The 15523-nt window shown below is 38.2% G+C and overlaps 1 protein-coding gene across 4 annotated transcripts in view; it reads left to right on the top strand.

Moving 5' to 3' along the window:
* Nucleotides 1-1555: 1555 nt before the first annotated feature.
* The window catches only part of PICALM (phosphatidylinositol binding clathrin assembly protein), a gene marked incomplete at its 3' end in the record, with an annotated part of 103628 nt that continues 89660 nt past the window's right edge, over nt 1556-15523 (top strand). For all 4 annotated transcript variants that reach the window (XM_079708180.1, XM_079708181.1, XM_079708182.1 and 1 more), the window contains exon 1: nt 1556-1928. In XM_079708180.1, the coding sequence (XP_079564306.1) occupies nt 1799-1928 (130 nt within the window). In that variant the 5' untranslated portion in view covers nt 1556-1798. The remainder of the gene's footprint in view (nt 1929-15523) is intronic.

The following is a 15523-nucleotide window of genomic DNA, read 5'->3' on the forward strand; positions in this document are numbered from 1 at the left end:
TTGCAGATGCACTGAAGGAAGTCATTACAGTTTCGAGAAATTTGGGGCTGGCTTGACAAAGATGAAGCCTGCTGGTTTAAGCACTTTATGTTCTTGGCAAAAGCATGGTGTTGCAAATTTTCACCAGCCATAGTGAAAAAAAGGGGGGAAAGGGAATGGGAGGAGACCACAAAATTCATGATGATACATAAAATGTTAACCATTAGCTTTGCATCTTTTGAGAGTCACCAGATTGAAGCACAGTATTTTGGACTTGGCTGGCAGATGGTGTACACAGACTTTCTGAGTATGTTAGCATTTCATTTGAAACTAGCAAGATTACATAGGACTATCATGATAATTTAACATTCATGGAGATTTTAAAATTTATCCTTAAACTTGTGTTGAAAGTGGGGCGTTTTAACATTTTAAAAGGCTTTGTGAAATAGATCTGGATCTCATAGAACAGATTCACAGGATATAATAATTCCTCTAAAATGCCCACAGGACAGTTTCAAGTGTCTTCTTTCCCTGAAAATCCGGCTTACGCAAGAGAAAAAGAGGCCAAAGAGAACAAAGACTAAACCAGGGGAGATGGCAGGTAGTGATGTCTGGATTCTCTGAATGGGACTTCTCCACTTACTACCTTCTCACTTCCTTCTATGGTCTGGACCTTTAATCACCACAGCAGTCAGCCTTGTAGGGTCAGCTAATCTCTGGTGACATCACCGTACTACTTCCCTTTTCAAATTCCAGTGAAGCTATGTGTTTCCTGTCCTATTTGACACTCTAGAGAAAAAATACTGGCCCATTAGTATCCAAATTTAGACTGGCAGCAATGTGTCAAGTTTTCAGGGAAGAGATAAACAAAAACAGGTGACATTTCCAAGCCTCTCAAGAAAAGGGGAAAAAAACCCCAACCCTTCTGGGGTAAGTAAGCAGGGAGAGCTTCAATACCCACTGTAGGGAGAGGCCTGCTGACAGCCTCCGAGAATGGGCCGACGGAAGCCTTTTCCTTTTCATTAAAGCCAGGAGGATGGTTTTGGGGGCCTCCCTAAACACATTCTTGATTCTGCTAGGAAAGCCCAAGCAGCTCTGACACCCCCTTGCTCAGGGGGAGCTGTGAAGGTAGCTGCACCTCCTCTTCGGGAAGCCGTTGGTTTCAACCACAGACACTAGGACACCCTTGTGGGGGAAAGGGGAGAAGCCATACGTCCCTCGCCCCGCCCCCTCCCCCCCCGTGACCCCAGCGAGCCCAGCCTCGGGCGACCTGTTGGCAGCGAGCATCACGTGACGCGGCGGGCCGCGCACTGCCCCCGCGGGGGAGCCTCCTGTTGCGCCGGCCGGGCGGGTTCCAGCACGTAACGCGCGGGCGCCGCCCCGCTGTTCCCTCGCCGAGCGAGGGAGGGCCTGCGTCGAAGAGGAAAGAGAAGGGAAAAGGGGCGGGAGACGGAGAAGGAGGGGCGGTGCCCGAGTCACGTGACCCGGGGCAGCCCGGAAAGCTCCGAGGAGGAGCCTGGCGCCGCCATTTTCCTGCAGCTGCCTGTCCCTTTTGCCCTGCCCGGCTTCAGCTGACCAGGGAGGGGGTGGGCTGAGCTGAGGCGGGGGCAGGGGAGTGCCCGATATCGTGCCTGACCCCGCGGGTGACAAGAGCCGGTTCTTTCCGGGCTGGGTGGCAGCGCGCGGCCCTGAGCCCCGCCCCAGGCCGGCAGGCGGAGAAGGAGCCGGTGGGGGTAGGGGGGGTGGGGGTCCTCCGGCGCTTGGGGGTCCCAGTCCCCGCCGGCTGCCGAGCGGGAGGGGTGGCGGAGGAGCCGCAGAGATGTCCGGCCAGAGCTTGACGGACCGAATCACCGCCGCCCAACACAGTGTCACCGGCTCCGCCGTGTCCAAGACAGTATGCAAGGCCACGACCCACGAGATCATGGGGCCCAAGAAAAAGCACCTGGACTGTGAGTGAAGCCGACCGCTGCCCCCGCGACCCGCATCCTTCTCCCCATCTCTTTTCTTCCCCGCTTCAGCTGCCTCTTCCCTCCCTGCGTCTTCTCTGGCGCGGCGGGTCCTGTGCTCATCCGAGCTGTGTTCTTTTTGCTTCCATCACACCTGCCTTCACGGCTTCCGTTCCCTGTCGAAAAATCCCTGACAAGCCACTCCCCTCCGGGTTCCTAGGGGACCCTCGCTTCTCTGCCCGGTGCTCCGCGATACACATCACAGCCGGCCAACTTGCCTCTCCACCTAGCCCCTCACCTCCCGGCCTCCTCTGTCTGCTGCAGCCTTCTACTCTTTCTTCCCACCCGTCCCGTGCTGCCTAGCCGCCCTCTCCTGAGCGTCTCCCCGCTTGCTCTCGGCCTCACCGCCCTATTGTTTCCCCACTAGCATTCTTCGGGTTTCCGTAAACGCCCGGTTCCGTGGGCCCGGATCCCTCTTTCTCTGCAACCCTGAGGGCCGCCTCCCTTGAAGTGATTCCCACTTCCTTTGCTCCACTAGCCTCTTCTGTCCCTTCCTTTCCCGGTTTTCTCGTCCACCTTTCCTCTCCCCCCCCCCTTCTTTGCCTCTGTAGCTTCACTTAAGTTCCTTCGTCTCATTGTGAATATCATACTCAATATCCGACTTTTTTACCCTGACTACTTTCTTCGTGGGCGTGAAAGTAAAAGGGATTCCATTGGTGTGGGGAAAGCTTTGTGGAACGTCGGGATTTTTAATCACCTCTGGTGGGGTTTAATCATTGTATTTTCATGCTTTTGACTGGGATAATTTGTGAATGTCAGTCACCCCCCCCCCTTTTTTTTTTCTAATGGGGATATGGAAAAGGGTTTGCTGATTTTGGTATCAGTTCCTAGAGCTGTTAAGTCTGGCGGTTTGAATTCAGAAGCTTGAGTGAAGCGTAGACTATTGGAATTCAAAATAGATTAATAATCAAATCTACAAATAATACATCCTTTAAAAAACTGGTAAAAAGATATTTGGTGATGCTTGAGTTTGGACTCCGTTTTAATTTATGCTGGTTATCTTTTGAGGAACTAGCTTTTCTTACACGCATGATATTACACCATTCACTAACTTAGCTACAGTTACTAGAGCTAACTCCTCCCAACTTTTTCCAAACCTGGAAGCCACCTGTAATATCCTCCTTTTTTATTCCACTCCTTTACCTCAAGGTACAAAGATCAGTGGATTACTCAAGCTTTGAATCAATGGAGATTTGACCTGAAACTTTTCAGGGAAACATAGGGGAAAAGGCATTGTAATAGATAAGTTCCTTTTTTAAATGGCTACTGGACACATAAGCCTGACTGACTTCATCCTACGTGAAAGTTACTTTGCTTTACTGTTTGAAGCAAGAGTGAGCATGTCCTGAAAGGGAATTCACTGACGGGAGTCCTGTTTTGAGTTCTCGTTTGGACTTTGGCCATAAGGTTTGCGCTTTTTAAAAAAATGTACAAAATGTGAATTCTTCCAAGATACTTTGCTCATGAAGTACTGTTAGAACAAGTTACTGCTACAGACAAACCCATTATTCATTGTGACTTATTCCTTCCTTGTGGAAAAGTTTAAAAAAGCATCATTATTGCTTGGTTCTTCTTTTGATGTGCGGTTCATGGAGGCTGCTTGTTAACTATCAATCCTTGACTGTTTTAAAGAATTCAGAATATATTTAAATGGTGACACATTTATAAATGGAAAATTCTTTAAAATATATTATGAAGCCGTAAGTGCCTCTTTTGATTGTCTGATATTTGGAGTAGACATTTCTACTGTTTACTTCTCTTCAAATGACTACTTGGCTTGCTCTACCTAATCTATGGTTTGCCCTAATACTGTTAATGCTTTTGTTAGGTTGGTTTTGTTGTTTGTTTGCTTTTGGCGTTGAAGAAACTACTTGTGACTTTGTGAACTGTTATCCTCATCTCTCCCTTCAAAATGATAAATTATAACACGAATAGATACCACTTTTAAAAGTCTTTTTAAAGGTTCTTGTCTTATTTCAAATGTTGCAGTTCTAACACATTGTGGAAAAGGTCAGAAAATAGGCTAGGTAAATTTAGGAGAGTGAGACTTGCTTGTGGTTTTATGAATGTTAGCCTTTTCTCTTGTAATGGAAGCTGCTGCAGATAAGAACTGGGATTAAGTTTGGTATGGATAATCTCACATTTGTAGTCTTTTTCTCTACCACTGCTGTGTTTATAAATTCCCACTTTAGAACCTGAATATTCCTGGTAATGTTTGATTTTTTAAAAAAACCTGTATGAATAAGGAGCCACTTACTCTATGAGGTTTTTAAAATACAGTAATACTATTTTCCTTATATTGTTGTTTAAAACACCCTTATAACCAGTTCCACTAATGGAATAAATTTAAGTCTGACCAATGAGTGGTTTTTGTAAACACCTTCTTCCCCCACACACTTTAACATACTTTGAGGAAATTGAAAAGGCTTTCACAAACAGTTCTGTGTTTTGACATCATGGACTTTTAAGTCTTTAATGTAGATACAATTTTTCCTCTTTTAGGAATTTTTCTTTCTAGTGAAGGCTTAGTTCTCTTGCGCCTTTTAATATACTGAGAAACTGTTGCCTAATTAGTTGACCCTAATAAAAATGATTTCATTTTTTAAATATTAGTATTTAACAAAAATATGCTTAAGACTGTTTTTTTCCTATAAGCCTTTAGAGTGTGGAGGTGCTTTCTGTGTACTTCGCCAAGGTCTGTCTATATTAGGAAATGATGATTGTAATCCATGAATTATGGCTTAATTCATACTACATTGTATACTTGTTTAAGCAAGAGCTTTTGCTTTGCTTATAAGGGTCAGTAGATAATAATGTTAAGTAGTGTCCCTAGTGTGAAAAGAGTTGTCAAACCTGAAACATATTTTTAAAAATAAGCATGGTTTGCATTTAATTTCAGGCCTCTAATGGCCGTAATCAAGATAGAAGAATAGCAGCCTTGTATTTGAAGGACTTCAGTTTGCCAGGCACTTATTAACCATTATCTAATTTAATCCTTTCTCATAGCTATGGGAGAGGCAAGTCATATGCATAGAAGGTCATCTCTAACTAAATTTAAAGAGGGTATAGAATACTTAAAACATTATTGGTTGAAGTACAGACAGAACAGAGTTTTAAAATTTATAAATTCTTAAAGTAAAAACATTCCTACCTGATTTCACAACCTTTACTCTTGTTTTTTGACAAGAACACTTTTTTCTATACTTGTTTACTTTCCTTGGGCATTTATGTTGGGGCATGTTTCACTGAGATGAAATATTATGTTAATGGCTCTAATGTTTTCACTTTTTTATCCATATTTTTTCCAGTTAATTTCAAGGGACACTTCATTCCAGCCACCATCTGCCTTACATTCTGTACAACAAAATCAAGATCATGTTCTTATTAAGTATCCGTTATAAGCATATCTCTAAGGTAGATACAGTGTGGGTACTTGTGTGTTGTGTACTGGCTCTAGACTCTGCCTACTTTTAATTGTGGAAACATATTTTTTTTTAAAGTAAGAATTTCTGAATGTTTTGAATATGCAGAGGGTGGAATTTGTATTTGGGTTCGTGGTTTGTATAACCATTGAAAATACATATAAAATATTGACATGCACCCAAAATAATTATCTTTCTAAGCAAATTATTGATTTTTAATGTCTTAGTTAATGATATCCAATGGGTGCTTAGTTTATGTATTGTCAAGAATATATCTGGTAACTGGGATCTGATTTGAAAGAAGGTACCTGTGAGGAAGATAGTAAGTAGAAGATCTGCCCCTAGATGGCGCTTGTTTAGAAATAAGGTAACTGGGGCTTTCCAAATGGACAATTATTTCGTAGTTATGTTTGGGCTTACTGTTCTTTCCCATAAGAATTAATCGTATAATTTATATTTTCATTTTCATTATTTGACCTATTCTGTCCCTTACTACTTTAATAGTTCTGAAATACAAAAAAAAAATGGTAATTAAGTCATCAAAGTGGTAATAGTAAGATTTGACTACTTATGACAAATGCAGGAGGTATATAGTAGAACTACACAAATGTAAGTTTTTCCTCCTTGACATATTTAGTTATGTTTCTGAATAGTATGTGTTTTAAAAGAGAAACCTGAAGAGAATTTTACCTATAGCCATTTCGGTAGCTGCCTTATTTGTAACTAGCAAATTAATTCTAAAATTTCTTTGTAAAGTAATTAGGTTTCACTGGTGGACTTGTTACTTTAAGAAATACTGTTTGGACTTTATTCATCTATTTTTTATCCTTGTAGCAGTTCTTTTTATGTTTATATATTTTATATATCTGAATACTTTTTAAAGATGTCTTAGAATTTAATTTCAACTGAAAAGAAGTGAAACTTCATTATGAAGTAACATGCTTTTTTTCTCTCATTTGAGTTGTAAAGCACTTGTATGATATTTAATTAGATGTTTTATTTTTTTAACTTTTTTAAGCTCTTCCACTTTACTTTTTAAATTAAAAAAAATTATTTATTTATTTATTTATTTATTTTTGGCTGTGTTGGTCTTCATTGCTGTGTGCGGGCTTTTCTCTAGTTGCAGTGAGCGAGTGCTACTCTTCGTTGTGGTGTGTGGGCTTCTCGTTGTGGTGGCTTATCTTGTTGAGGAGCACAGGCTCTAGGCATGCGGGATTCAGTAGTTGCGGCACCTGGGCCCAGTAGTTGTGGCTTGCAGGCTCTAGAGCACAGGCTCAGTAGTTGTGGCGCACGGGCCCAGCTGCTCCGCGGTATGTGGGATCTTCCCGGACCAGGGCTCGAACCCGTGTTCCCTGCATTGGCAGGTGGATTCTTAACCACTGCGCCACCAGGGAAGTCCCTATTTTTTTTTTTTTTTGGCGGTGCCGCACAGCTTGGGGTATCTTAGTTTCCTGATCAGGGATTGAACCCGTGCCCCCTTTAGTGGAAGCGTGGCGTCGTAACCACTGGACCGCCAGGGAATTCTCTAGATGTTTTAAAAATACATTGTTTAATTTATTTTAACTAATCAGAATTGCTTTAATTTAAATAATGTGAAAGTTCACCAATTTGTTTAAAATAATTGATTTTAATTATTCATCAGAATTGCTTTAATTTGAATAAAGTAGTTTATTTTGTTTGACTTTGATTATCATTTAGAATATTTAATGTGAAAGTTCACCCTAATACATAGAAAGTCTCTTCTGTTTTCTTCAGTTTCAAAGTGCTTAGGTCCGTGATTTTTCCCTTAAAGTCAAAGAAGCAAGTAAAATAAACTTAAAGACTTCTTGGCAAGAGGTTAGAGCCCTACCAAGAAGAAGTAGGGTTAGATTTTCAAAGTAAAGGCTTAATATTTGCTTTTCCTGTTCTTTTGGTGGCTGAAGTGGCATTTCCGTTACTTTGTGTTCTGTCTCAGTATGTTCCCAGTTAAATGGCTTTATATATTTCTTTAGAGAATTGAAATTTTTGGATTTGATCTTTCAGAATTTTGTATATTCACTGTGTATATGGTTCTTTTCGTGGAGAATTGTTTGTAGGCAGTTACAATTTACTAATGATATTCCTTTAAAAGGGAATTTTAATGAACTTAAACCTTTGTATTAAAAATTATGTTCAGAATTGTAATTTGCCAGGTTATCAGAATATTAAGGATTTCTCGTTACATTAGAATATAGTGGCAATACTCACAGCTAGATGTGTTTTTTGTGTTTATGCCTAGGTTGTGTTTATATTTATTTAACAAATGTTTATTTATGCTTACTTTGTGCTGGGCACTCACATTACTGAACACTTTGCATTTATAAACTTGTTTATTCCTTTCAGCAACTTTGTGAGAGATTTTATTATTATTATTATTTTTTTTAAATTTATTTATTTATTTCTGGCTGTGTTGGGTCTTCGTTGCTGTGCACAGACTTTCTCTAGTTGCAGCGAGCGGGGGCTACTCTTTGTTGCAGTACGTGGGCTTCTCATTGCAGTGGCTTCTCTTGTTGCAGAGCATGGGCTCTAGGCGTGCGGGCTTCAGTAGTTGTGGCATGTGGGCTCGCTCAGTCGTTGTGGTCGCGAGCTCTAGAGCGCAGGCTCAGTAGTAGTTGCTCCACAGCATGTGGAATCTTCCCGGACCAGGGCTCGAACCTGTGTCCCCTACATTGGCAGGCAGATTCTTAACCACTGTGCCACCAGCGATGTCCAAGGGATTTTATTATTATCACCATTTTACTGAAGAGGAAACTAAGGCACTGAGTTTCGTAATTTGCCCAAGGTCACATTGTCAGGAAGAGGAGAACTGGGATTTGAACCCAGGTAGTTTAGCATCAGGTCTGGCTTTCACTTTAGTGTAACTTTTTATGTAATGCTTTTCTATTCTAGAGAATGAATAGACCATGTTTATCTATTCATGGCTGTTTCTTAAAAGTGTGGTCCGGGGATTCCTGGGAGTCCCCAAGACCCCTTCAGCGTATTTGTGAAATCGAAACTATATTCATATGCTGAGACATTATTTTCCTTTTCCATTTTCATTCTTCCACTATTGTACTGTGGAGTTTTCCAGAGGCTATGTGATACTGCAACAAATTGAATGTAGTAGCAGATATGAAAATCTAACTGTTTTCTATTAAGCCAGATAGTAAAGAGTTTTGGAAAAAATGTGAAACAATGCCACTGTTCTAAATTTTGGTTTTGGAAAATACAGTTATTTTTTATGAATAATGCTAACATATGATGAATTTTATTATTTTAAAATGAACTAATATTTTAAAATTTCTCAGTTTTAATTTCTAACACAGTAAATACCAATAGAGAAAAACCACATAAGCAAAAGCTCTTTGGGGTCTTCAATTTTTAAGATTGTAAAGGTTCTGAGACTAAAAAAATGCAACTCTAAGGAAGGGTGTTTAGAAGAGGGGAGAAAAGAATACTCAGAGAGAAACTAGATGTAAGTGGTCCTTTAAATTCTCAGAGTAATTTTGATTTGATTTGATGGGTATCAGGGGCCCAATCATTGTAGGACTGAGCAAGAGATGTGACGTGGTCTTTTGATTACGTCATACTGTTGAGTAGATTGGAAAGAATGTGCTGTTTGACTTGGAAAGGAGACCTCTGGGGGGCAAAAAGAGTCTCTAACAGTAATATTGTAATTTTTCCTAAAAGGCCTTGATAGAGTCCATCATTAATTGAGACTCTTGATCTATTTTTCCTCACTTGTGTTGTTTTGTTTTAAATATATCTAAGCTATTTCTTTTCAGCCAAGCAGGTTAGGTACCAGTTGAGCCAAAATAAGTTCTTGACCCTCAAACTATTAGCCAGCCTTTGCAAATCCCATTCCTTGGACACAAAATATCTTCACCTCTCTGTCAGTACAGATGCATCCTTCCTTTTAAATCTTCTTTAAAATAACTTGCTTTTGTTAACATTCACATTTAAAGTAACCTCTTTCATAAAGACGTTACTGAATAAGTCCCCCTGGTTCTGTCAGTCTAACATTATTATCACCATTTAAAGTTTACATATATATATATATTTTTTTAACTGTACTTAGTATTATGCTTTTATATATATATTGGGTTCATGTGTGTTTTCTCTGTGAATAGGAACTGTTCTTTTTTGTACTGTTCTATGTCTCTTCTCAAAGTACCTAATCAGTGACCCTTTGGGTACCCAGTAAGTACTGAATGATTACACATAATCTCTGGTCACAGCTCAGGCTATTCCATGAACAACGTATGGACACACCATAGAGATCTATTCCAGTAGATATTTTAATAATGTTTTTATGGCCATTATCTTAGTTGCAGTGAATGGTAATCACCTGGTTACAAAATTATATATGGAGTCATTCAGTAGCATTGATAAAAAAGATTATAACAAATTGCTATGGCACCCATGAGGCATTGAGGTTTAGTTTTGTTTAGGTATTATGTGGTTTTTCCAAAGTATTGTTATAGCAAAGAAAAAAAGTTTCTTAGTTACAGCTACTCAGTTTGAAAGCTATATTCAAATGCATGTTTTTGAGGATATGGTCTTAAAAGTAGAAATTAATTTTAAGAATTAAACAGGGGACCAGAATTAGATTTGAAATGTTCATCAGAGCTGCTTCCTTGTACAACTCTAGGAGGTGCTGATCACATTATAATCTATGTGCACGGTGCCTCCAGTATATAACTGTATGGCAGCCTCACTTTAGATATAAGGAAGGATAAAGTACACTTAATAGATGATGTCAAAATGCAAAAGAAAAGAAGTGACTGTTTTAGAATTAAGGCTTGTGAGGTATGAAGCAAAGGTTGGAGTAGTAGTAGTGATGGCCTAAAGTACACGTAATAGATAACATCAAGATGCAAAAGAAAAGAAATGACCATTTTAGAACGAAGCCTTGTAGGGTAAGCAAAGGTTGGAGTGCTAAGTAGTGATGGCCACGATAGTAAGACCACTAAATCCAGATCATCAATTCATTCCAGGGGCTGGTAGGAGTTGCTGCAAGTCTTCTCTGAATGCTTGGAATTCCAGCAGTGATTTCTGAAATGGTGCTGGTATTTATAGTCATAAACTTAGTACTTGAAAGTTTGCTAGGGGCCCTGATTTTACTGAAGGGACATTTCTTTCAAGTAGTGGTTGAGGAAGCTAGATATGCTTTCCATACTTCTTCCCTCACTAAAGATTGCAGGTATACTTTACAAGTGACTTCCTAGGGTATACTCAGTTGCTGTATTTTAATGTACATGTTTCTGCTGATTATAGATCTCCTCATGTGATTTATAAGCTCTGAGAACAAGGGTGTGTGTGTGTGTATGTATGTTAAAATTTTTATGTGCTGGTAATAGAGTTAGTTATCCTGTGGAAGCTTGAAAAATACAAATGTAACATTTTAAGTACATCTAATATGCAAAAATATTATCGTAATTCAAGTATATACCAAAAAGTAAATAGGGTGGTATTCACACCGGAGAGGATTTGCAGACCTTTTTGGTGTATTAGAAACAATTGTTTGCAGAAATTTATTATCATGCGTGGTATTGACTGATTTGAGATATTGTCATTTAATCCAAAGCTAATGTGAAAAGGGGGATTGTGAGGCAAAGTGATTTTTTTAATGCAATTTTTAAATTGAGATGTAGTTCACATAACATAAAATATATTCACAGTGTTGTGTGCAACCATCTCCAGTATCTAATTCCAGAACGTTTCCCCCCACCCCAAAAAGAAACCACCTATCTGTTAGCAATCACTCCCCCCACCTCTCCACCCTCATTCCCTGGCAACCAGTAATCTACTTTCTGTCTATGGATTTTCCTATTCTGGACATTTCATATGAGTAGAATCATACAATACATGGCCTTTCATGTCTGGCTTCTTTCACTTAGCATAATGTTTTCAAGGTTTATTTATGTTGTAGCATGTAACAATACTTTATTCTTTTTATAACCTAATAATATTCCCTTGTATGGATATACCACATTTTGCTCATTCATCCATTCATGGACACTTGGGTTGTTTATCCCTTTAAATCCAGAAGAATAGTATTGCTATGAACATCTGTATAGAAGTGTTTGTGTTAACGTGTTTTCAGTTCTCTTGGGTATGTACAAAGGAGAAGAATTTCTGGGTCATATGGTGGTTATATGTTAACTTTTTGAGGAATTACTAGACTGTTTTCCACAGCAGCTGCACCATTTTACATTCCCAACAACAATGTATAAAGGTTTCAGTTTCTCTGTATTCTTGCTAACAATTGTTATTTTCAGGGTATTTAAAAAAATTTTTTTTCATCGTAGTCATCCTAGTTAAATATATATAGTATATATCATGATTTTGATTTGCATTTCCCTAATGACTAATGATGTTAAACATCTTGTTAATGATGTTGAGCTTATTGACCATTTGTATATCTTTGAAAAAACGTCTATTCAGATCCTTTGCTCATTTTAAATTTGGTTCTTTATTATTTGGAATGCTGGAAGAGTTCTTTACATATTCTGCGTACTAGATCCTTACATGACTTGAAAATATTTTTCCCATCCTGTGTCTTGTCTTTCCACTTTTTTGATAGTGTTCCCCCTGCCCTTTTAAAAATCAAAGTATAGTTGATTTACAATATTATATTAGTTCCACATTTACAACATAGTGATTCATAATTTTTTTAATAAATGATAGTGTCCTTTGATGCACAAAAGTTTTTAATTTTGAAGTTCAGTTTGTCTATATTTTCTTTGAATATTTGTGCTTTTGGTATAATATCTTAAGAAACCATTGGCTAATCCAAGGTTACGCAGATTTACACTTCACCTACTCCTAAGAGTTTTAGCTCTTTTAGGTTTGATCAACTTTGAGTTAATTTTTATATATGGTGTGTGGACACAAGGTGACGTTAAGGAAAATTAAGGATATTTGAGTTTTTCCCCTTCTTTTGAGTTTTACATGGGGTACAACTTTGCTACCTCTTGTAATGTGGAAATAGAGATTAGTGAGGGAGAAAAAATTTTCCTTGATGGCATTCTCCTGTACTGGTAATAGTTCATTGACTATGGAAAATTCAAGTCAAACATTTTTCAACTGGATGGACTAATTAGTCTAATCCAACAAACTTTTTTTTTTTTTAAGGTTCTTGGGATACTTTAAATGTGTGAAGAGATAATACATAGTTGCATGAGTGTCCATAAGCAGTTATTTTTGTCTATACAGAATGGTGTGTATGTTTCCATAGTATCTTGCACTTCTCTATAATGACTTGTACTTCTTTTTTTTATTGGAGTAAAATTGCTTTACAATGTTGTATTAGTTTTTGCTGTACAATGAAGTGAATCAGCTATATGTATACCTATATCCCCCCTCTTGGACCTCCCACCTCCCCATCCCACCCATGTAGGTCGTTACAGAGCATGGAGCTGAGCTCCCTGTGCTATACATCAGGTTCCCACTAGCTATCTATTTTACACTTGGTAGTGGTGCATTTATGTCAAACCTAATCTCCCAATTCGTCCCACCCTCCACTTCCCACCCTGTGTCCACATGTCTGTTCTCTATGTCTACATCTCTATTCCTGCCCTACAAATAGGTTCATCTGTACCATTTTTCTAGATTCCACATATATACGTTAATATACGATATTTGTTTTTCTCCTTCTGGCTTACTTCACTCTGTATGACAGACTCTAGGTCCATCTACATCTCTACAAATGACCCAGTTTCATTCCTTTTTATGGCTGAGTAATATTCCATTGTATATATGTACCACATTTTCTTTATCCATTCATCTGTCATTGGACATTTAGGTTGTTTCCATGTCCTGGCTATTGTAAATAGTGCTGCAGTGGACATTGGGGTACGTATAGCTTCTATAATTATAAGTGTTTACAGAAAACCCTTGTGTGTCCTCTTTACTGTGCTAAATAGAGCATATAGCAAGTATGTAATAAAAAGATGCTGAAAGAATGAAGGAGGGATGAAATTTCCATGAGAGGTTTCTAATGTGTTATCAAAGAACGTTTTAGGATTTTTTCCATAAAGGAAGAGAAAGATTACTGTAGGGGTAATGCCTTTGCTATAAGTAGTAGTTGTTTGTTTAAACTTCTTTCTGTTTCCGTGATGAAGTAAATTTTTATTCTTTATTGGTTGAAAACGTGAAGAATTATGGAAGTTAAGAAGTAAATTTCCAGAGTTAGATTATATAAAATTAGGGTAGTTTGACACACTTAAAATATTATTTATTCCAGGACCTACTTAATATTGGTATATTTGATTTCAAATGTTTCTTTTGTTTTTTTCTTTTTTTTTCCCTGTTATTATGAGTATTATTTGCTAATGTATGGTTGTTGTAAGTGAATTCCAGGCAGTCTTTGATTTTAGAGTTTGTGTTATTTGTGATAGTTCACACCTGATAGCAGAATGCTATAGGCCTTATTTGCTAAATGCTTGTGTTTTTTGTTATAAGATATTGGCAAAACTTGTAAAGTGCAAAGAAAGATAGAAATGAAGTATATGTCTTTAATAGGCTATAATGAATGAACTGGATGTTGACCTTGATTGGCTTCTTCCTACTACCTACTTCACCTATGCCCTTTTTGTCCTTGTCTTAGGGCTCTGTGGTGAATTGCCTATGGAAATCCAAATTAATTTTTTTGGAATGTGTAATGTAGCTAAATCTTAATTCATTTGTGTACCAACAGACTCAAGAGTTTATTATTTTGTGTGACTTTATATTTCTTGGAGAAGGCCTGAGTGGAAAAAAGAGAATTATAAGAGCAGATCTTTTTCTAAAATTTCATGTTATTTTAGTAAAATTATCTAGGAAACTGTATTAAAATCTTTTGCTTGTTCTATGAGCAAGAATATGGGGTGAAAGTTCTGAGATTGAGTTCTGTTGAATTGAACGGTGCTGGCAAAACCCCTGGTTAGAAGCATTAAATGGGGTGCTGAGGAAAAGTGATCAAGGTCTAGAAAGTAATGTAAAATGAATGGCACTTAATCGTTACTCTAAAAGGAACATGAGATCTGATGTTGAAAATGTGTAAACAAATAATTGTAATAATTGAGATAAATGCATAATACTATTTACATGAAGTATCAAAGTAGGGGCTGGAGTAATTTTGAAGGAGTTAATGACAGCTTCGTAGAGGAGGTAACAAGAATTTTAAGGATGAACAGTGATTTGCCAGATGGACAAAGGGATTCCTCCTAAATTGATTAGCACATTTAGGGACACAGAGGCAAGAAAGCATTATGATGTGTTTGGGGAAAACTTTAAGTAGTGCTGTATGGTGGAATGTAAAGTGTTAATGAGAGTAAGAGGGAGATGAGGTTGGAGAGAGAGCCCTTAAATGTCTTGTAAGGACAGGAGTTATCTTGATAGACTCTGGTCTCTTCTCCCCAGATCCTGATTTTAGGATCCCCTTTCCTCCCATTTATTAGCTGCTTTCCTAGCTGTAGATGCCAGCATTACGGAACTGGAGAAGTACGCTTTCCTTTTTCCTGGTAATTTGTGGCAGGGTTATTGAAAGGGAAGGAAGATAGGAATCTACAATCCTGTTGCCATTTGTGCAGGGGCTAGATGAGCTTTGGCACCTGAAGTGTACTTCTGAATGTTGTTATACATGGTGGTTTGGCTCACTGAATAAATAAAATCAGGTACACTGATCTCATGGCTTTTGTGGGCTTGGGTGCAAGTGAAGTTTTTTTGAGTTCCAAATTTATGAATGAACTTAAACACAAACTATCTTATCATCTGATGATGGTCAGCGTGAAGAGGAAAAGTTTGATAAGATTCTTGGGGGCATGTTTGATTTATGTGGTTTAACAATTGATATCAATTTATCTACAAAGGATACATTAATTATTAGTTTCTTTAGGTTTTTAAAGCCTGATTTCTACCAAACAAGACTTTATTAGTCTAGTGGAAATTAATATACACATTAGCAATTGCATATTGAGTGTCTGTTATATAAACAAGTTACCGTGTTGAGATTATTGAGAAATCTAAAACTGAAATTGCTGATCACGTCCTCAGTCTAGTAAGGAAGATGACATATACAGATAGTTGTATTACCAGGCAGTGTGAGATAAACTCAGATCAAATGTCATTGAAAAC

This window comes from Hyperoodon ampullatus (assembly GCF_949752795.1).
Source record: "Hyperoodon ampullatus genome assembly, chromosome: 7".
Taxonomy (NCBI): Eukaryota; Metazoa; Chordata; class Mammalia; order Artiodactyla; family Ziphiidae; genus Hyperoodon; species Hyperoodon ampullatus.